At 47.6% G+C, this 22,986-nt stretch overlaps 1 protein-coding gene across 1 annotated transcript in view; it reads left to right on the forward strand.

Moving 5' to 3' along the window:
• LOC124234274 (nucleolar pre-ribosomal-associated protein 1-like) overlaps positions 1-22,986 on the forward strand; it is a 68,574-nt gene that overhangs the window by 7,011 nt on the left and 38,577 nt on the right. The window contains exons 5-17 of the mRNA XM_046651534.1: positions 2,407-2,503; positions 4,811-4,896; positions 6,403-6,528; positions 7,194-7,318; positions 10,616-10,811; positions 11,921-12,058; positions 14,585-14,758; positions 15,434-15,563; positions 16,221-16,337; positions 17,473-17,585; positions 19,455-19,574; positions 21,845-21,961; positions 22,429-22,567. Of these exons, the coding sequence (XP_046507490.1) occupies positions 2,407-2,503; positions 4,811-4,896; positions 6,403-6,528; positions 7,194-7,318; positions 10,616-10,811; positions 11,921-12,058; positions 14,585-14,758; positions 15,434-15,563; positions 16,221-16,337; positions 17,473-17,585; positions 19,455-19,574; positions 21,845-21,961; positions 22,429-22,567 (1,678 nt within the window). The remainder of the gene's footprint in view (positions 1-2,406; positions 2,504-4,810; positions 4,897-6,402; positions 6,529-7,193; positions 7,319-10,615; positions 10,812-11,920; positions 12,059-14,584; positions 14,759-15,433; positions 15,564-16,220; positions 16,338-17,472; positions 17,586-19,454; positions 19,575-21,844; positions 21,962-22,428; positions 22,568-22,986) is intronic.

A 22,986-nucleotide genomic window follows, 5' to 3' on the forward strand; every position in this document is an offset into this window, starting at 1 on the left:
CAGGACGCTTCCTTCCTGGGATAATAACCCTGTGCAGTCACAGGGTAGGAATGAGGGGCAGGCGTGTGGGCCTCTTGCCTTTGATGGAGTGTGCTGGAGACGGAGGGTGGGCCAGGCAGGTGGATGAGCAGGGGGCATGGTGCCAGCTGCCTGCAGTGGGGCAGACGCTGTGTCTTGGGGCTCTTGTTCCTCCACAATGTTAGGGATCTGAAAATTGAGGTCGTCTGGGATATACAAGAAGGATACCAGGAGGTGAGAACTAAATTCTGTTTCAATGTGAAAATCATTGCTGGAGGGACCCTTGAGAGGGGATCTAGTCCAACTCTGCTGTATACAAGCAGGATAGAAAGATCTAGAATGGCAGATAACTGGGACCAGCATTCCAGGGCCCCCAATACTGTTTCTTCAGGGCACCAAAAAAAACCCCCCAAACCTGTAGAAGCTTTCCATCTAGCCAGGAAAAGATGAAACCTAATTTAGTTTTACTAGGCCAGCTTTAGCATTTTACCAGTGTCCTTTGGAAACGCAAGGTATGCATAGACCAGGATAACGAGTTAACTCTATTTAAATTAGGTGACTCATTGCTCTGAACAATGAGGCATCTAAATAGCTCGGGAGCAGTGGTTTCTTTAAGCTTCCTGAAGGCGGGGCCGATATCTTGTCATCCTTGCATCCTCTCTCAGCCTGTGAGTGTAGCACCTTGAATGTAATTGGTGTTTTACTCACATTGAGTTGATGACTGAAGGCACTGGAGTGCTGCTGACACTCTAAGGAAATGCAGCTCATTTTCAAGACTTTGGTGATCAGTGTCCCCGGACCTCATATTGTGAAGGGGCCCACAGATGAGCCCCAGGACGGAGAGGACAGTTTGGAGCTCTTAGGGTGTTTGGAGTAAGCCAGCATTGGTGTAAGTGCTGCGGTGCCATGTGACATGGACGGAGACAGACTCAGTAAATACAGTGAATATGCAAGGCCTCCATCCTGGTGTCACGGGCGTGGGTCAGACGTCCTTTCTCTTCTCCAGAAGAAGCATATCCCCAACAGAACAAGGTGCGCTTAATTATGTACTCACATGGAAGCCTCAGTGGTGCGAGTATGGTCCTTGCCCCTTGAGGAAAAGTGAAATGAAAATGCCGTGGGAAGAAGGAACTTCCTGTAGTCAGACGTAAAGTCGAGCACGATCAGTCTGTTTGTACAGTTACTTCTTATTATCCAAGTTCCAGTACTTACTTCCTTAGCAGTTATGTGACCTTGAGTGAGTATTTTAAAGCCTCAGTTTCCTCATCTGTACAATGGGTGTTGTGGGCATCTCCACCTCAGGTTGTTATAAGGAGTAAATGAGGTAACGTGCAGCATTTGACATAGGGTCTGGCACAGAGGAAGTGCTCAGTAAACATCATTGCTGTCATCATCATCATCATCATCATCACCATCACTACTGCCACCACTTCTGCTGCCATTACTAAGTGGAATGCAACCATCTGGAAGGCAGAGACTCCTTACTCTTTTCAGGCATTTAGAGCCCTAATTCTCCCTTCTTGGCAGCAAATTAAAGTCCTTTGGAATAACTGTGAAGTAGAGAAAAGTTTCTTTTAAGCTGTGCAGGATCTCAGCATACGTGCTAGTTCAGGTACAGCTGACAGGAGACCTGCATGGCCACATGCCGTGGTTCTTTGGGTATGAAACAGGGATGAGGAGACACAGGTTTGGCTTAAAGTTACTGGGAGGGAAGACCCATCAGATGGGTCTGGTGACTTCCCCTGAGGTTCTGGTGCTGATCCTGGCCTTCGGGCCCTCGTTGAAGATGGTCACTGTCCTAGGTCATGGCTGATGCCTGCATGACAGTGCAGATTGTCATCCTGGGAAGGCCACGCTGGGTGTGTAGCATGACAGCGTCTGTGCTCTGGTGTTGGGTATAAATTTATGATAGCTAATAAAAACCAGACATCACCTCATTGGTGTCTCATCAAAGGCAGCCTGTCTTTCCATGATCTCTGGATTTTCAAAAAGTTAGGTGGATTATTTCATTGGAAAGTGAGAGTGGATGATAGTTAGACAAGCTGAGCATCTTCTGCTCTATGCCAAAGTGGTCCGTAAACTAAAAAGGTTTATGTATTACAGTTGGGGAAGGGGAGATGCTGTGTCATACCCATACTTTTGTATTTAGAAAGAACTTGAAAGAGAAGGAAAAGTAGAGTAGAAGATTGAGGGAGAAAGAGCAAAGAAAAAACCCTTTGTTTCCGTAAAGAGATGACCATTGGCTTTAGACTTAGAGCCCTCTGGTGGCACAGGCCCAGGAGACCTTTGTGACCCAGGGACTTGAGGGGCGTGCATGCCTGCCGTGTTTCTGCTCCCTCGGGTGTATGTGTGGATGCACGTGTGACACGTGGTCTCCTTTGTCCCCAGGGCGTGCATGACGTCCGCCTGGCCTACATCCAGTTCGCCCTCTCCTTTTTGATTGCGGGGGATGACAGCACCATAGTGCAAGTGCTGGAGTTGAAAGGTAGGTGTGCCTGTTTGTCTCATAGCAGAGCCTGCTTGTGATTGTTCTGAAAAATCTGCAGAGCATTTTCTCGGGGTTAAAGTCAGCAGCTGTCACAGCTGCCGTGTGCACTAGAACTCGGGCTGCGGGCGTGGGAAGCTTTGCTCAGGGCGGTTTCGCTCCCGCTGGTCAGCGTGGACAGAGGCATTCCTGTTCTGCTATCTGGAATGCTGAGCGATGTCCTAACAAAGGATAAATGCAAACTTCAGAGGCTCGTGCAAACAAAGGAGGCTTTATGGCCCCAGAACATGCACCGATTCATAGCCCTGGCACCTGGCTCCCCTTAGTAATTGTGTGTAAAAAATAAAGTTTAATTACTTTGGTGGCTTTGCTTAGTGTTACCAGAATAGCAGTAATAGCCTCAGAGAATCCAAGCTGGACCACCTTTTGGTGACTGTCTCCCTAGAGCAAGGCTTGGCATTGGTTAAGCTAGTAGGGCCACTTGCATTTTATCGAGAGACTCAGTAAGATGGTAAGTGGTGGTACCTGGACCACACTTAGCACATGGCAGTTGTTCAGTAAGAGTTGGTGGAATCGAGTCCTTCTGGAGGTGAGGAGCCGTCTTGTGTCCTGGCCAGAGCTCTGGGAGTTGTTGGAGGAGGACCAGCATGGTGCTGTGGCCCAGTGTGGTTGGGTCTCCAGCCCTTCTCCCACCTCTCCCAGGGTGGGAGACCTGAACTCCTTCCAGAATGTGACCCGCTGGGGCCTTTTGAGAGCCGGGTGTGGGTGGTGGTCACCCTGAATGTTGTCCCAGGTTCGGGCAGGAGATGCTTTGTTTGCCTGATGTGATGGACAGGTCTTTTCCTGCACGTTGCAGGGCTGGGGTTTCCTTAGAGTTCCCCCGGGGTCATCTCAGCCATCTGGCCGTCTATTAAACAGCATGACTTGGGGCGCTCATCTGCAGTGCTCGAGGAAGTGGGGTGTACTTCTTGTTTCCGCAGGGCAGTGTGGCGTATGCATCAAAACTTTGTACTTGTTTGATCCAGCAGTTCCATGTCTTGTCATTTATCTTAAGGAAATAATTAAGGGTGTTAGAGGTTTTATTAGGGGACTTTTTTTTAATATTAGCTGAAAATCAGACTCCTCCTAACTATCCACCAACAAAGGATTGGGTGAGTAAATTGAGAACTAGTCCTAAGGTGGAATGCATCTATTAGAAGTCGTGTAGAAATACACTTAGGAACATTAAAGTTTGTAACAATGTATATATGACATATGATTGGGTGTAAACTGAGTTATAAAACTGTAAAGTATGGTCCCAAGTTACTAAAAGTTAAATGTAACAGAGTATTGATACATCAGAAGGCTAACAGTCAGCTGGTAACCTAGATGTTAACAGTATTAACCTCTGGGTAGTGGCATTATGGTTTATTTTAAATTTTTTCTTTTGGTTTGTCTGGTGCTTTCTGATTTTTCTTTTTTGAAGAATCATGAATTTGTGTTTGTAGAAGTTAGTGTGCCCATTGAGCACGTGTGGAGCAAGTGGAATTGGAATTGCTTGATGCTTCTGCCTGGGGCCACCAGTGCATTAGTGATGATAGGGCACATGCTGTGGTGGCTGATTCCCTGGGGATCCAACAGTATGAAGAGAAAGCAAAAAGCAAACAGACGCCCCACATGCCACCACCAGTCAATAAAGCGAGACCGTCATTTTTTTTTTTTTAAAGATTTTATTTTTTCCTTTTTCTCCCCAAAGCCCCCTGGTACATAGTTGTATATTCTTAGTTGTGGGTCCTTCTAGTTGTGGCATGTAGGACGCTGCTTCAGCGTGGCTCGATGAGCAGTGCCATGTCAGCGCCCAGGATTCGAACCGACGAAACTCTGGGCCGCCTGCAGCAGAACACGGGAACCCAACCACTTGGCCACGGGGCCGGCCCCGTGAGACCGTCATTTTTAATAGATCTCTGAGCAAGTCTAAGCAAAGAGAGAAATTTTGGAAAACCATAATCCTCCCATACATTCTCTTCCAAACAATCACTATCAAATTAATTTTACTTAAGTTAATGTGAGAAAAGGAAAGTAAGACAACACTGAAGAACTACTGACGTCCTTAAAAAGTTCTGTCATTGTTCTACCTTTAGGTACTGATTTCCTCTGTCGTGAAAGTGGTTATTCCTATTGTGAGCTTGTGTAATTAAAACAGACAAAACTTTCAAAAGATAAAGTAAAAGGCACTGTTTGCTATACCATTTAAGTAATAATGTTCTCTTGTCTGTTCTCATCTTCCAAGTATTTTTGAGGTTAACGCTTTGAAACTTTTCCTTGCAGAATTTATTCCTTGCATTTTTAGCTCAGGCATAAAGGAAGATAGAATTTCCACCGTCAATATTTTGTTATCGACACTGGAGACAAAGGTATGCGTTTGGTCATTGGCGTTTCTGTCACTTGTTTTCTCCAGTGTTTCCCGGGACTCTAGCTCTGTGACATCCTGGGTTATAGCTTATTACGTAGGTTGAGTGGAGAACTGTTTCTGAAACAGAAACTTGGTGGCGGTGAGTGATCCTGAAGGCTGGAGAGTAGCCGGAGCAGCTGCCGGATCCCGGGCCAGGCTGCCGCCTCTCAGAACAGGAGAAGAGCTGTTGCTCACCGCTTCACAGGAAGCCCTCGGAGTCATCGTGAGCTGTACATGACAACGCTTCTTCCCTTACCCAGGGAGCAAATGTTGTTTTGTGTCATGCTGCATATTATGCCTTTTACAGGCGTCTTCTAGAAATTTAAAAACTTGCTGAAAGAGTCACTGTCTTTAATACAGAACACCTTAAATGACCAATTAGAAAAACTCTGTGACCCTCCCAACATAAGCAGTTGTCAAAAGGCTGTGAACTGCGGTCCATATAAAAATGACTAATTAGCGTTAAAATGCTTAACTTTCATAGTGTTTAAAACAGTGGTTCTTGGCTGCGGGTGATTTTGTCCCCCGTGGGGCATTTGGCAATGTCTAGAGACATTTTTGGTGCCACAACTGGGGAGGTGCAACTCGCATGTGGTGAGTAGCATACAGGACAGTCCCCCACAGCAGTTATTTGGCTCAAAATGTCAGTAGTATAGGGAATCAGGGTTGAGAAACTCTGATTTAAAGTATGAAAATAATGAGGTAGAGGTTTTTTTGCCACCAAATTAGCAGTGACTTTTTAAAACAGGGGGTCCGATGCTAGCAAAGATGCTTTGAATCAGGTGCTTTCCTGGAGGAAGTGTTACAACTCTCTGGAAGACCGCAGGTCTGGCACTGTCTCAAAGGTCTTAAAAACCTTTGTAGCCCCAGGGGTAGGAGGGGTTGCCTCAGGACCACACAGGGAACGTATTGTATTTGAAATACGCGTTTTAGCTAGGTGTTTCAAATTCTGCGGGTAGGTTTGGGTGAGCTGAGAACCTGGGCTGCAATTTCAAGTCCACAGTCAGGGATGCGGTGAACACTTTGTATCAGGATGCTAGTCGTGGCCAGAGTCTGGAAACAGCCTGATTGTACTCACCAGGGAATGGTAAACAAGTTATGACCACCCATGGGATAGAGTGATAGTCAGCCTTCCAAAGTGATGTTCCAAAGGAGTTCCTAATAAGTAAGTAAAAGCAGGTGCAAAACTATATATAAATATAATCTTAAAGAGGCAAAAAAAAAGAGAATACATGTGTATTTTGTGTGGGTGGGAGGAAGGCTGTAAAGAATACTACCAAAATGCTGTGTCCTAGGATGGTTGGGATATTGGTGAATTTTTTTAAGTTTTTCCCCTTTTTTGGCCAAATTTTCTGCCATAAGCCTGCATTATTTTTTATAATGACAAAAAGCAATAAACGCTAAACGTAAAATAATTATTTTAAAAATAATTTAATTCCTTGAAATTCTTTTGTTTTATTATTTTCAGGTTGTTCACAATAAAAATATCACGAAAACCCAGAAGGTGCGTTTCTTTACTGGGCAGTTGTTGAACCATATAGCATCTCTCTACAGCTGGAATGGGATTGTTGACGTGAACCTGGAAAATGTCAAGGTACAGTCACATTTCGGTTTCAAATGGCCTTGTTACTATGCGATCCTTACAGCTGGGAGACTGAAAAATCTAAACAGACACCTGCCTTTAAACAGGTCCCTCCATTTGATGTTGCATTTGGCTTGTGGTTATATTAATTTTCTTCTTAGATGCAATACGATCTAAAAATTTTTTTACAGTAAATAAGATTTTTTCTAACCTCTGAGGTATCATGATATTAAACCTTTTTTTTTTGTCACACTGACACGTGATTTATTTTGTAACAAGCGCTAAATTACAGCAGTTGCTCTCACATTGACCTCTCAGGAGCCCAGTATTTTACTTCCTTTTATCTTCATGACTTGAACATGCTTTGTAAGCTCTATTACCAGGAAGCCTCGGGGGCTTAATAAAAACACTCCCCAATGTGGAATTTTATTCAAAAGACCAAGAGAAATTAAGTCGTTCTTAAGCTTGTTAAAAAGAAGGGTTTTAACTTGCCCCTCCTAAGAGTATTTTTTTGGTCTTGATTGATGTTGCTGTTTTTTTGGAGTGATACTAAGTGTTTAATTTAAAATATTGCATCCATTGTCATTAGGCATGTGATATTATTCAGTTTTTACTCTGTAGCTGTTACTAAGATTTGTGAGCTTGGGATTTTCATTGAATTTTTGTCACCCTCATAGGCTTCTACTGAAGACGCGGGCAAGACCATGGTGAGGGAGCTGGTTCATAGCTTCCTGATGGATCTCTGCTGTTCGCTCAAGCACGGGATTAATTTTTATGATGCTTCTCTTGGTACCTTTGGCAGGTAAAGTGTAGCACTCTTGTGAACCCCGAGTGTTTTCTCAGAAGTCATCACATATGTGCCTTCCAGGGGAAATCTGTAAATAATGGAAGTATAGTGGGTTAGAACAGGAAGTGTGGACGTCATCTCACTCACTTTAGGGGTGAGTGGTTGGAGACCCAGAGAGCTTCTGGTCATCGTGTGCCCTCGGGGCAAAGGTCTCAGGGTAGCAGTTGACTGAGACGCATAGTTTGAGAGATCTCAGCCAGGGGGTTGCTGCGTGTGTTTACTCAAAGACCGTGGTGTCGGCTGGATCTGAGAATGTCTTACACCGCCTTCCCAGACAGGGCAGGCACCTTCCCTGACATGGGCCGCCCTGAAACCCTGAGGCGGGTACTGTTGTCATGCCAGTTCCACAGCTGAGGGAAAAGGGCACGGAGAGGTCAGGTCACTTGCCCTGAAAGTGGCAGAGCTCGGATTTGAACCCAGGAGCTCTGCTTCAAGCCCATCCTCGTAACAGCTGCACAGTCCCCCTCTCCTCAGAGAGGGCTGCTAACCAGTTAGGATTTCAAAGTTTTGTTTTTACAGTTATGATAACATTTTATATATAGTCGAAAGCTAGTGGTTTAGATTATATTCTTTTAGACTTTATCTTTGTAGTCATGTAACTATGATACATATCCATGTTAATATTTTTAATAACCAAAATGGGCTGCTGCTAGATATATTGTTCATCAACCTGCTTTTTTCCTGTTTGACAATAAGCATATTGGACATATTCTCTGGCCACTGTGAGTGACTCTTGTTTTTTACCCTTTTGGCATTTTATTATGAGGATATAGATGGTTCGATTGAGTTTTAACCAGTCCAGAAATGACTGGTTCCTTCAGAATGGGGTCACCCAGTGGGAATTTTTCTCCCTGCTCGTGACTTTAAACTTGTTTTGATTCTGAGATTATCGTGAATTAACTTGCCACATCATTTTTTTCCTTTAATTTGTTTGGTGATAATATAGCTTTTCTCTCACCAGTGAGAAAAAGCTCATTTTTCTACTCAAATGAACAGCAGACTTTTATAGTCTAATATAAAACCATGCTGAAAACACACACATTTTTTTCCCCCTTAAGTAGACCCATAGAATAGGTGGTCATTTAATGAGCATACTGAATCAACTTGTGGGTGTGGGTCTGTTTAAATAAGCTGAGGTTTACGTCAGTTTTTGAAGCTGTGCGCAAAAGGCAAATGTTTGTGCTTAGGGGAGAGGAAGGGAATTTGGTTTGTGGGGACATTAATGGAAAGCTGAGAAAATTGAAATGCGTGGTTCCCCAGTAGTTGTAAGCCTTCTTCCCTTATTTCATTTCAGGTCTCTGTGCAAATGTGACCACATCAGAGAGGCCTTCCCTGGCAGCCGTTTTCTGAAATAGCCCTTCCTCCATGACTATCCTTTTGCCTGGCTCTTGCTTCTGATGGTGACTTATCACCACCTTGCGTATTTATTTATTTGCTTGTTCATTGTCTGTAGGTGAGAATCAGTGAGAACAGAGGCTGGTCTCTTTCAGATCCGCAGTGCCTAGGACAGTGCCTGGCACGTGGTAGGTGTTTGAAAGCAAGGCATCGTAGCGTAGGCGAGGATGGACAAACTTTTTTTCTAAAGGGCCAGATAGTAAGTACTCTAGGCTTGGTGGGCCATACAGTCTCTGTGGTCACCGCTCAACTGTGCCATTGTAGCACCAAGCAGCCATGGATGTAAACAAATGGGTGTAACTGTGTCCCAATAAAGCTTTATTTACAAAGACAGACAGTGGGCCCTTGTTTGCCAACCCTGGTGTAGAAGTTAAGAGGACAGGTTCTAGAGTCGGCTCTGAGACCTTGAGCAGATTACTACCCCTCTCTGCCTCTCTTACCTCACCTGTAAAATAGAAATAAAATTAGTACCTGCCTCAGAGAGAAGTAGAGTGTGGTCACTGCCCAGAGTAGTGTCTGGCACGTACTGACCACTGTGTCAGGATACGTGCTATTCATTTTATTACATTGTCGTTGATTAAAATGGGGTGTGTGTGTGTGCACGCAGTAGTTTTAGCACTTTTTGTGGATTTAATATTCCATTCATTTGACAACACAAACTATATTTTGCTCATGAATTTTTCATATTAAGAATTTTAAACTTTTAAAAAGGATAGTTTTCTGATCGAAATTATATTCTTTTCTAATTCAATTTTTGAAAACTTTTTACTGTATATGAAGCTATTATACAGCATCTTAGTTTTAGTCAGTTTATAAAGGGATACAAAACAGTGAGGGTCCTAGAAGCCATCAACATGTTGTGCAAATTAGGCAAATCCTGAGGTTTTTCTGGATTTTATGACTTCCTAGTCAAGCAGATATGAAAAGGCTTCTTTTCGTAGAAGGTATCAAGGCAGGTAAAACCCAGAGTCCTGTGGGTTTGGCCATGTTGATTTGAGGCTAGTTGCTCCCTTTGTGCAAGTTTTAGTGTCCGTATGCTTTTCTGCTTCTTATTTTGTCATCATCCTATACTTTTGAGAACTGCCCACTTTGGGACAAGTTTTGAATGTTATCATACAGTAGAGTTTTAATCCTATTTTACTTTCCTTTGGCTGCTAAGTGAAGGTTTGGGAATTTGAAATGAGCTAGAAACAGGAGGCAGAAGACCTGTGCAGAGATTTTGTGCCGTCTTGTTGAGTTTTAGAAATAATTTTATGGCACTATGGACTGTGTAACAATTTATCAGCACTTCATGTAAAAGAAAAAAAACAAGCTTCACCTTTTGAAAAGAAAAATGCATTCTCTGTATTTTTTATAGTTATATACACATACATATTCATTTATATACATACTTTTTGGGTGTAGTTGGAGAGAAGAGTTTAGTAAAATCTCAAAATGAAATTTGGGAAGTGGATTCCTCCCGGACGATTTTGCCCTTTCTTTACACTGGCCTTGACTTCTAGGCAGACTGGTAGGTGGCTGGGGTGGATAGAGAGAATGTGTTGCTTCCTCTTCTTGGAAAGTCCAGTGGAACTCAAGGGAGGAAAGGAGAGATGGGGCACAGGGCAAAGCAGAAACTTTTTCAGCCACTCGGAAGTAAGGGGAGAACTTGAGCCCTCTGGTGGAGAGCTGGAACCCCACAGGCCATGAAAACATCCCACTTTATTCCACGCGGGAAATTCACCAAAAATGAACTTGCCCAGGGCCGTGTCACAGCTGCGTTTACTGACGGGATGCTGCAGAGCTGCCGTTAGTATCCCGAGCTCTCAGTGTGTTGTGAAAATTCCCTGCTGACCACTCTTCTCCTTTCTTTGACAGAGGGGGAAACCTGACACTCCTGCACTTCCTGCTGGGTTTGAAAACTGCGGCAGACGATGAGCTGGTGGCTGAACTCGTGGTGAACATCCTTAAAGTGTGCCCGGACCTACTGAACAAATATTTCAAGGAAGTAACGTTTTCCTTTCTCCCCAGAGTGAAGTCCACTTGGTCAAATAACATCAAACTACTAAACAAGGTAAAAACACACGGGCATTTCAAAGTCTGAGATAGGGTGGGAGGCAGCGGGTAAGGAGTCTGGGGACTGACAGGGGAGGGAGGAAGTGACATTCTGATCAGCTGTACAGTATGAAGAACCTGGTTCAGCCCTTCTTCAGGGGGTATTTTAGATCATATAAGTGCGAGTGTCCTTATCTTCTTAGGACATTTTGCTTTTAATTGAGCTGAATTTTGAGGTTTATGCCTTTTGAATCTGTTGGGTCAATTGCATCTTTTTCATCCAGATTTTGCTTAGATTGAGATCATAGTGAGTTTCAGCACAGTTAGGCTGGCATAATGAAATGTCTGAATTGTAGCATAGTTTTTTTTTTGAAAGATTGGCACCTGAGCTAATATCTGTTGCCAATCTTTTTTCTTTTTCCTTGTGCCTCGACCTGGGCATGGATTATCTGTAAAACAAGCTTTTATTCGTGTATACTCTCATTTTACATGGGTGCCTATGTATGCAGTCCCTGCGTGTGTTTGGGACGAGAAGGATGCACTTTGCCCCTCAGCCCTGTGGCCAGCACCCCTGTTGGGAGCTGCTCTGGTGCTGCTCTCCCGGGGAAGGGGAGGGAGCAGTGCACGCCTGGGAATGAGTCCTCACTTCTCTGCTTAATAGCTGTGTGGCCCAGGGAAGTTACTCAGCCTCATTGAGGTCCAATTTTGTTATCTATAAACATTTCTTATTTTAATGTAAAATATCCCGACCCCAAAGGGTTGTTGTGAAGCATTAAGGTGATGATGTAATTTGTCAGGTGCCGGTCAAGTGTGGTTACTGGTGAGCTATACTGTCGTTAGTTGTGGCAGTGACTGACTTGCCATCCGAGGTTTTAAGAGGCTCCCAGACTGCAGGCCGAGCTCTGTTGAAGGTCAGTGCCCCAGTAACAGCCAGTCTCGTGACCTGACTTGTCTTTAACAAATGGATTTGGGGTTAATCTTCTGGACCCTGTTCCCTTTGGCGAGCTTCAGACCTTTATTCCTATAATTGTGTCATTGGAACAGCTTCGCTGTGGGGTGCCTGCAATTAGCCTCAGGTTTGAAATGTAACCTCCTGCACCGACTCATTTTCTCTCCTCCTTTTCCTAGATCTATGAGGCCCAGCCTGACATTTCCCGGGCATTTCAGACCAGAGAGTTCATCCCGTTGCCTCGGCTCCTGGCAATGGTGATGGTGACCACCGTGCCCCTGGTGTGCAATAAGATCATGTTCACCCAGGCGTTAAATGTAAGTGGCTACCCCGCTTCTGGAACTTTCTCTTGCTAATCCCGCCGGCGGTGCTGGGGATTCTTCTGAGAATACCAGCCTGGATGTGTTGGACCGTGTTTTGTCAGTAAGCCTCTGAGGCCTTCCCTGAGTGCGAGTTGCTGCTCACCTGGGAAGGGACCCTGGAGCCCGAGGCACATTTATGTCAGAGGGTGACTGGGTGCCCGATGTTGTCCCTACTGCAGCCCAGAGCTGGGACTGCCGGGTCTCTCCACGGCTCTCTCGGCCGCCTGAGGGAGGGAGAGTGTCAGAATCAGAGGAGGGGAAGTGTGTTCAGTTACAGCCCAATGTCTGTATTAAAATCTCGGTAGTTTAGGATTTCTGAGCAGGGTGGCGCTGCAATTTGCCGAGCAGATGCTTTCTTTGGTGGCTTAAGTGAATACTGTTAAGAAATTTCTGGGGAACGTTTACTTTGAGGACCAGCTGCTTCAGGCGTTTTTGGAGGACGTGGTCATGGAAAAAACCAATACTTAAATTTCTCATTATTATTTATTATAAAGGTACCCAACTCCCATCAGAAGCCACCTTCAGAGGGATTCGTGCATCTTTCACCACAGCATTGTAGCTGTGGGTGAATGGCACCTTAGTTGTTGATACACCTGGGTCCTGGGTCCTGCCAGCCCCTCCTAAACCCAGGTGGCCTCAAGACCTACCTAGGAGAGGCCGGATGTTCAGAGGGGTGCAGGGCAGGCGGAGTCCCTTTCTTCCAGGCAGGCTGGCTTATTGTGTGAACACATCAGGAGCAGAGTCTGCACAGGCATGAGCAGACCCCATCGTGATGGGGCAGTTTCCATAAGGTGGCATAGCTCCTTCGGTCATGCAGTAGGGTTAAGCATTTTTTTTGATATCTATCCAGGGTTGTGCTGAGAGTGGGTGGGTGGGGTGAAGAACAGAGAGAAGGAGGCCTATGTGGGACTAGGCAGAAAGGTCTTTTGTTCTGGTTGCCAAATCATAACCCAAATTAGGACCCAGCTAGCTTGCCCGTCTGTTTTGTGGGAGACACAAAATATTTGATCCCAAGGGGCTGCAAGAAGATAGAATTGAAAGGAATATGTCAGATGCTGCCTCTCATGGGTAGAAGATAGTTTCCTCTGGCTGGCTGTGTTTGCGCTGCCCTTCGAGCTGCCTCCTGGCGGTCTGGGATATAAGTGGCTGTCTTCTCTCCCTCCCACAGTGCTGTTTCAGGAGAGAGGGGCTGTACCCGCAGGGGCATGGCTTTCCCCCTGCCCGTGCTGCCATCCTGTGCAGGGCCAGGGCCAGCGAGGCAGAGGTCACAGCGTGTCTGCTCCTTGTGGGCCCCTTCCAAGCTGTGACAGTATGTTAATACCAGGGAGACCGGTGACTCGGGCATATCTAGGGGATGGGCTTGTGGGTTTTTTTCTTTTTTAACATCTTTCTTTTATTCTTTAGAGTATTATCTGAAAAATTTTAACATAGCATACATTTTAGAATCAGGAAGAAAAGAGTGAGCTTATTTCGGAAGCAGGAAATAAGGTGTGTGGAGGCAGCGTGTCAGGCTGTTGGTTGAGCTCTGCTCCCTGCCGTCCAGTGTACATGTGGACACTTGTCAGGCCCTGCCTTTGAAGTGATTAGTGGGGTGGGAGTCGTTACTGCTTTAGAATATTTAATAGAGTGCTCCTTTAGTATACGACGCACGTGTAAAATGAAACCCCAGCTAAGTGGAACGCTGGGGGAGTGGGTGTCGTGGTTATTAGGCTAGAAGTCCATAGAAAACCTTTCTGTTTGTGCCTGACTGTCAGTCTACAGGATCCCAGCCAGTGCTCCAGGCTTTGCTGTCCTTGGGAGTCACCTGGGGCTGGTTGAGTTGCTCGGACTGGGGCCTGAGATGGTGTCTCCTGAGCCTCCAGGAGGTACCCTCACTGCGCTGGCCCAGGACACGCCACAACTAGCCGGGGCTTGGGCTTTCCCTCTTGTTGGTAGTAGCGCAGGTTCTTGAACTTTATTCAGTCTCCACAGCGAGTGGGGATTTTGAAGAGCCCCCCGGCTGTCCTTCTGAGTACAAGTAGAGAACGTGGGTGTCAGAGGCCTGGGGTTGGGGGCCACTCGCTGACCGAGCCTAGAGGTGGTGGTTCACACTGAAGTCCTCATGCCCTTTCTTGTCATCTTTCCACCTGATGTTAGATGCTTTTTCGGGGGCTGGTTGGGTTCTGGTGAGATTTTGGCTGCTGTTGATGCGGATAATTCATAGGAGCTGAGTGGTTGTCAGGGGAGACTTGCCAAAGACAGACGGTAGAACAGAAGTAACTCTCAGACTCTTCCTCTGGTAACGGCCTTCCCAGCAACAGCTAAGGTCAAATTTGCAGGAGGTCAAGAGTGCAGGGTCCCCAGGGTACCTCACAGCATAGAGGCCAGTTGCTTTGCCTCTGAGTGACCCAAGAAGGGGCAAGAGCCAGCCAAGCCCCCGGCTTCGGAGGTGTGTGCCCACCAGTGCAGCTTAAAGATGTGGATTTCGCTCTTTCTTCCCAGTTGGACAGCAAATCAGTGAGACACACAGCGTTCTCCCTTCTGGCCGTCATCTTGAAGAGAGCATTAAAAACCATTGACTACTGCCTGAATAAAGAGGTGTGGCAAGAGTCAGGCGTGTACACGGCTGCGATGATGGAAGAGTTTGTGCGGCTCTTCAGAGAAGCTCTGAGCAAGGTAGGCATGGAAGCCAGGCTTGGCCTTCCCGGGAAGTTTCCAGGGCTTTCTTTCCAGATGTCACAGAAAGCACACCAGGTGGAAAAGGCGGTCTTGGGGGCACAGAGGCTGGGTGCTCAGTGAAGTGAAGGGGTGGGGTGCTCCTCGGGCCTCAAGTCTCATCAGGGGCTGCTGTGCCCTTCCTGTGCCCCCACCGCTGCATACCCACACTGGACTGGGGCCGCAGTGGTGGCCTTGGGAAGCCCCTTCCCTGCCGTCCTCCCTCTGGCTTGTTCTGAGTGAGGAAGGGCGGTCATCTGCAGACTGGCAGCTGCCCTGAGAGAGCCAAGGTCGTGCCGGGCCAGGTCCCCCAGCTGGTCCTCAAGACGTGTTTCTTTGTTCCCAGTGTCCTGCTCAGGTGAATGAGTCTTAAGGGGCTGCTTTTAATTAGCAGCACTTATTTTTTAACCAGATCCTTCTTGTGTACAGTTCTAGGAACTGATCCACAAAACAGAGGTCACAAAAGGATTCTCATCCTGCTGTCCTGGCTCTTTCTTATACAGTCCTGCTCACACTCGCCTACACTCACATGTGTTTGCACCTCCCCTCTGGTTTTTGCTTCTTGTTACTAGGTTCAGTTCATTTGTTTCTCTTTTTCATGTGACTGAGTTTTTGTTTCTTTGTTTTACCTTTTAGATTTTACCGGACCTGAACACCATCGTGTGGGTCTGGCAGTCACTTAGAAAACAAGACGCAAAACAGGACGACGAGAAAGGAAAGCAAAGGGGCGATAGGACTCCTGCTGCCTGCGTGGCTCCCGAGTGTGGTGAGGGTTCCGTGGGGCCTCTGCTGTTTGCAGACAGAGCTGCCTGGGGATGGCTCCTGTCTAGAGGGCTTTGAAGCCTCTCTGGCTGTGAATGAAGCCTGTGTCCTTTTTTGCTTGGGAGAAGAATGGAATTGTAGATCGAATTCTGACGTCTATTAGAAATGTGCCCAAGCTCTGTGCCAGCTCTGTGTCTCTCTGAAGACGTGAACAGTGGGGGCCATGTGCTCTGGCCCTTCAGTGGGGGGGACCTCTCTTTAGCTCTGCAGATGGAGGTGGCTACATAGTATAAGTTAGGTTGACTCAGACTTGTTATTGGCCTGGCAGTGGGCTTTGTGTCTTATATCTGTACGAGGGTGGTCACTGCTGTGTGTCCCTCTTGTTCAGATGAGGACCCTAAAGCACAGAGGGACACGGTGGCTTTAACCTGTCAAGGTCACAGCACTAAAATGGGGATTTAAACCCGAGCTGTTTGAAGAGCCTGGACTTTTTTACCGTCTGGGCTCTTGAAGTCCAGTGCCTCAGGGATCTGTCTGCATCTGTAGCGTTCAGCTTGAGCTGAGAGCAGTGGGTCGCAGGTGGCACAGCTGCTTATCTGTGGCTGATTGAGGACAAAGAACAAGTGTGTTTCCTAACTCAAGCGGCTTTGTTTCCGTTCAGACGATGCAGAAACCATTCTCTTGAAAGCTGTTCTGCTCCAGGTCATATGCCTCTACCAGAAGGTGGTCCCACACGTGGTCATGCAGTACAACTTTGATTTCAGCAAGCTCCTGAAAGGTGTGTGTCCGGGGACTGCAGACGCCCTCCGCTGTTTCTGCTGGTGGGGACGAGGGAAGTGCGGATGAACCAGACCCGGGAAGGCCAGTGGGCAGTTGAGCCGGTGTGCAAGATCCACCTGCCTGGTTACTGTTGTTGGACCAATACTATTTAAATAGCTGGTCTTCCTTAAGTAAATGGCAGATGAACACTTAGCAGCAATGAGAGAGAAGAGAGGAGCCAGCCAGCCTGAGTTGCCTGCCACAGGTGACTGACAGATCGTGTGACAGGAACTCTAAGGCCTGTTTTCAGAGGAGCTGTGGTGCAGAAACGAGAGCCCTGAGAGGGATGCCCGTTCACAGAGGCACCTCTGACATAGTTACTCGTATTGTACCCAGCGAGTCAGCTTCAAACCGCCTCTCGTGAAAGTAGCCTTCTGCTTGTCTGGTCACGTTTCCTCGATGGAAAAATTTGTCTAATAAAATTGACATGGTAATTGGGCCTACGGAAGAAGACTTGCAGAAATCTCATTCTGGGAATTTATATAAGCTCTTGAAATAATCCTATTCAAAAGCTGTAATTAACTTTTTAATTGTTGGAAGGCAAAATGTTGTCCTTGCTGTGAGAATATGAAATTTATTAGAACATGGCGATTTATTGCTTAGTCCTGCATCCTTCCCAAGCAAAGGAGAAACCCAGAAATCAGGCCAGACGATGAGGACCCAGTATCGGGCTTGGGTGGCCTATCTGCTTACTAGATGCTTGCAGCCTGGGGAGCAGGGCCTGTGGCCCACCTCAGGGTTAACCTTCATGAGAGCCCGGGCCTGGAGGGCAGCCTGGGGTGTGGGGCTTAAAGCCACAGGAGGAGGTCAGTGGGGGCTGAGGAGCAGGGAAGGGCTTCTTTGGGCCAGCGGAGTCTGGGCTTTTCATTGAAGGCTTTGGATAGACCTCGGGAGGGAAGGACGTGTCAGGTGAGGTGTGTCTGGGCAGAGGAGTGCATCCAGCCTGAGTGAGGGTGCACATGGGACCTGGGGGCGGAATCCTTTTTATTTGTGGATGTGGGGTTCCTTATCTGGTCCTTCTGGCCAGGGGCAGCAGTTGCCGGGCACCCTCCTCCGCGTGACTCCTTGCGCATTCTCCTCCTCTCCCCCCGCAGGCATCATCTCCGAGCAGGGCCTCCGAGAGGAGGCGCCTCCCGTCCTGCAGCACCACATGCTGCGGGTGGCCCTGGAGCTGCCCGCCAGCAAGTTTCTGTGGCTGAAGGCGCAGGTAGGAAGCAGAGGGCCTCCTGTCGCGAGCTGGCCTGCTGGCTGTGTTGGTTTTTTGGCCTGGGAATTTCGAACTGGATCCGGACCCTCCCAGGGTTGGGGGCATGAAGGAAGGTGTTAACAGTGCCCCTTTTAGAAAGACACGTCCAGAGCAGAGGCCAGGTCCTGATTCACGGCCCAGGAGGCCTGGGACTCTCTTCGCTTTTGCAAAATAAAGTGCTTAATGTGTCCTTACTGAAGATGTATTATTGTTGGGTACTGGGAGTTCTTTGTATTTTTTATCTTGACTATTTTAAAACCTTTTGGAAGATAAACAAAATACATTCCTTCTCCTTTATCCTCATCCCAGAAGAGCTGAAGACAGAGACAGAGATGGAATAGATAGCAAGCCAGGAGAAGGTTGAGGCTGGTGGAAAATCAGTAAAGATTGCTGGCCTGTTTTTCTGTGTCTTTAATAATATCTTCCAGAATTTCCTGGATGACATCATGTTGAATCATAAAGGGAAGTCAAGATGCAACAGATACTGATCTGTGTATTTAAACACAGGGTGCTGAGTCACTTCTTCCAAAGAGGGGAACATGACCAGGCAAAATTTAGCATTGTCTTAGTGTATTTCTTAGTAGCTCAGATGACTTTTTTAAATGACTAAGATCTTATTTAAGATCCCACGTGGAATCAATAGCATAGAAGTGTGTGTTGGCACATTTACATGGGGTGTTTCCAGAAAGGTGTAAGAATGCTGTGGCACTGGGATCCATGTATCTCCCGCAAGTCCTTCTCCCTAGGGTTCACCGGCCTTGTGGTCGAGGGTCGTTCCTCTTGAGAACCCGTGTGTGCCGGGCTGACACGAGTGCTCTGAGTGTCAGCTCACTTAGTGCCATTTAAAGATAAGGCAGCTGGAGCACAGAGTGGTTAGGGAACTTCCGCAGGGTCCCCACCGTAAGTGGAGGATCCAGGATTGGACCCAGGCCCAGAACCCTGCGGTCAGCCTTTACACCCTCCCCCACCCCTGCCACTGCTGAGAGGACGCTTCACCCACCTCAGAGAATTGACGAGCCGTGGACATTGTTGGCCTGTTCGCCCCAGCTGAAGAGGGCAAGGGGATCTGGATGATTTAGTTGGAACGGAAACAGAGGCCTCCTACTTTGAAAGGACTGATATTAGAATATTAATTTGTATTCCATGCCCCACCTTCTGTGCTGTTGGGCTTTGCGAACACCAGCGCTCCACGTGTTGAGGGGCGTCCTCATTGCTGGGGGCTGCAGGGCCACTCCAGTGAGGTGCAGGCTCGGCGGGGTTTGGGCTGGGAATCGAGCTCTGTGTGCTTCTCTGAGATGCATGTTCAAAGCCTAAAAGCCTTTGTAGGAGGCTAAGTTGTGTGTCAGGAGTCGATTGTATTAGCACCAGCATCCTGCTGAGACGTGCAGGTGGTGCCTTTGACGAGTCTGCCCCACCACCGCAGGCAGTGCCGCGGCCGGGCCCGGGCTTGGCTCCCAGTTTGGCCGTTGAACAGCCAGTTAGCTCCTCATGCCTCAGGGTCCACCTGTGTAACATGGGGACAGTGGGCCCCACCTTGGATTGTTGGGAGGATGGAGTGAGTCAGTGTATGGAAAGAAGTGTGACGGCGCCAGCACCTGGGGAGGGCCACCGTGCTTCCTGTTGTTACTCTCTTTCACTAAGCCGCTGTCTGGGGGTTTGGGTGAGTTCCCTAACTTCAGAGGTTCCTCGTACGTGCAATCCCAGCCATCTTGCCGAGTGGTTAACGTGGGCTGAGATGAGAGGCTGGCGGCACACTGGGCGCGCAGTCCGTGTTGCTCGGCAGACAGTGGCCTCTGTTACGTTTGTCACCTTCTGTTGTTCTCATGCCAGGAAGGCCCAGATGCAGAGATTATCGGAGGAGAACGATCCGTGTTTTACTTACTGATGAAAATGTTTGTGACCAGCAGCCACGTACAGCTCAAGTCATCCACCAAACTGCTCATCGTGAAGGTGAGCATCTTCTCCCAGTTCCTACTTTGGAGAAGCGTTTTGCACAGTCTCTACTATAAACACAACAGTTGATGAGTTAAGGATGTTTTAGGGCTGTCGTAACTTAAAAAGGAAGGCTTTATGGGGCCGCCCTGTGGCCGAGTGGTTAGGTTCATGCGCTCCGCTTCGGCGACTCAGGGTTTTACCAGTTTGAATCCTAGGCACGGACATGGCACCGCTCATCAGGCCATGTGAGGCGGTGTCCCACATGCCACAACTAGAAGGACCCACAACTAAAATATGTATGCAAGTATGTACTGTGGGGCTTTGGGGAGAAAAAGGAAAAATAAAATCTTTTAAAAAAAAAGGCTTTACAGGGGCCGGCTCCATGGCCGAGTGGTTAAGTTTGCATGCTCTGCTGTGGTGGCCCAGGGTTCGGATCCTGGGCCCGGACATGGCACCGGTCATCAGGCCACGCTGAGGCAGCGTTCCACATCCCACAACTAGAAGGACGTGCAACTCAGATATATACAACTGTGTGCAGAGGGGGTTTGGGGAGATAAAGCAGGAAAAAAAAAAGAGATTGGCAACAGTTGTTAGCCCAGGTGCCAATCTTTAAAAAAAAAAAAAGGCTTTACAGCAGCTTAAGTTTGTCATGTCTTCAACGTGGCTGTGTTCCCAAGAGGCATCAGGGCGAAGTACAGGGGAAAGCATGCACTTGGAAGTCCATTTCCTAGATCTGAGTCCTGGTTCTGCCACATCCTGGGTGGCATTGAACAAGTTACTTAACCTCTCTGAACTCAGTTTTCCCATGGAGAATGGGAATGATGAAACCGTAGGATTGTGGAGGAGATTACATGTGATAAAGTAGTAGGTCATACCTCCCATATTGTAGGCTAAGTAAATATTAGATTCTGGCCTCTGAGGAACTGTTGACTAGACAGTGTCTTTTTCCCCAGCTCCACGCTGGGCATTCTCCAGGGCTTCAGCCCCCCCCCCTTTTTTTTTTGGTGAAGAAGATTGGCCCTGAGCTAACATCTGTTGCCAACCTTCCTCTTTTTGCTTGAGGAAGAGTGGCCCTGAGCTAACATCTGTGCCAGTCTTCCTTTATTTTGTATGTGGGGCACCACCATAGCATGGCTTGATGAGTGCTGTGTAGGTCCGTGCCTGGGATCGAAACCTGCAAAACCCCAGGCTGCCAAAGCAAAGTGCACAAACTTAACCACTACATCACAGGGCCAGCCCACTTCAGCCTTTTGACCTTGACCGTCACCCACAGCACAGGTGTCATCAAAATCTGCAGAAGGGAAGGAGGAGTTTGACCATCTGCTTCTCTTTGTTCTTGTACTTGGTGCCCATTTTCCAGGGCTACGTCAGGTCTTGCGTGGCAGTGGGAGATTGAGTTCCTTGTTTCTGCTCTGCAGCAAGCATCTTGGGGGGTGCTATGGAAATCACGTTCACCGTTTTTAGGATGCAGAGGTTTCAACCTTTCATTGAAGTGCTGATAATCTTGCTGCCCTTTAACCTTATCACCTGAGCCGCCTGGAGGTCATGAGCGTCTGGGTCTTGACCTCCACTTGTCACTGTTTCCTTCCAGGTTGTGCAGGTGTGAACTTGACCCCAGCCAGATGTCACGGTCACCGACTGCAGATGGGTGGCCTGGGCACGATCGGCTTTGCCTTTGGTGCCCTCTGTTGCAGGGCTCGTGCCGTGGGGCTGCGCAGACCCCACGGTGAGTCTCTGTCATTGGGCAGTTTGGGGGTGTCATATTCTCACCCCCTCAGGCTCAAGTCAGAACAAATTCTGTTCTCTTAGAAACAGAGGGCACTTCTTGCCCCAGCCTGAGTCTTGAGGGCCACCCCGGGATGATTGGACGTGATTGGTTCGTTATCTTGGAGAATGTCATACAGGTGGAGTGTTGAGTAGCTGTGAGAGGTCGAGTCGTGCCTGTTTCCTTGGGTCTTTGTGAAAACTCAGGTCAAAAATCAGCCTCCTGAGTCGCAGGTGGATGCTTCCCCCTCTGTATTATTTAGGAGTTGAAGAAAAGGAGTAAGAGCCGGCAAGACGGGATTGTGTTTTCTTCGACAGAGCCCCGTGTGGTCTCTTTTCCTTGTTTCCCTCAACAATGGGAGTGTTGTTTTGAAGGAGTAGCTTTTAGAGTAAACTGTGGATGGAACTTTGACCTGCCCGGTGCTCCGTGGCTCTCTGGCGGGCCGGAGCACAAACCACTGCAGATCCCACAGAGCACGGGGTCCACCCTGACTCTTGAGCTGGTGTCTGCTTCCCGACAGATCCTGCAGGACACGGGCGTGTTTGAGCACACCTGGAGGGAGCTGGAGCTGTGGCTGGAGCACCTGGACAGCACCCAGGAGGAGGAGAGAGAAACCGTGATTCAGTTTTTGGAACGAGTGAGCACGTATTTCCTGTGTGAAGGAGCATGTTCAGGATAATTGTACCCAGTGGGCCTTGGCGTAATCAGGGCATTTTTGATGCACCAGCACCAAAGGCCTCTCTCCCCAGCTTACTTCCTAGTTCTTGCTGAGACATCAGAACGTACTCAGTTTTAAAATCTGTAAAATAGGAATATGTTACTCTGTGCCATTTAATTTCCCTCTGGGGATTTGTTCTTGCATGAGGAAATAGTGGTATACTAAGAGTGCTATTAAAAGCAATGGTTTATACTAAAAGGAGATTTTTTAAAAAATTCTATAACCAAAAGTAAAACACAAAAAAACTTGGCAGAAAACCTTTTGTCCTTATTAAGGCCTGTTACCATTTGAGCTCCTCTCATTATTTCACCAGTGGCATTTTTGGGCATTTTTTCCTTTCATTTGTGACCATCTAAATGTTTCCCATTTGACTCTTCAATGCCCAGGTTTTATTGACGTTGGTGGCAAATCCCTATTCATACACAGACAAAGCATCTGACTTTGTCCAAGAAGCCAGCACACTGCAGGCCACAGTGACGAAGCAGGACGCGGATGATGTCAGCATCCCTGTCTCCCACATCGACGGTAGGTGCCCCTCCTGCGCTGCTCAGGGCTCTGAAGATGGAGCCACGGTGGCACGTTAGAGCCAGACAAGGAGACTCGCATGAAAGCCTTGTGCAGGGTGCTGACGTCCATCTCTTTGCCTCAAAGATCGGCTTACTGTGGAATGAAATCGCCGAGTTTGTTCATGTAATGGGAAGTGTGTACAGAGCTTTTTGCTGCATTGTTTTTCTTTGTGCATTGTTTATGCCGGGTGCTGATCTAAGCTCCTTACAGATCTTAACTCTCGTAGCCTCGTGAGCAACCCTAAGCAGGGTGTGTTGTTATCCTCACTTCATACATCAGTAAGGCACCTGAGCACAGAAAGGTGCTGTAATCAGCCCAACTTCACACAGCAAGTACATACCAAAGTCAACATGTGAATCCAGACTCTGGCCCTCGTC

This window comes from Equus quagga, unplaced genomic scaffold (genome assembly GCF_021613505.1).
Source record: "Equus quagga isolate Etosha38 unplaced genomic scaffold, UCLA_HA_Equagga_1.0 73442_RagTag, whole genome shotgun sequence".
Classification (NCBI taxonomy): domain Eukaryota; kingdom Metazoa; phylum Chordata; class Mammalia; order Perissodactyla; family Equidae; genus Equus; species Equus quagga.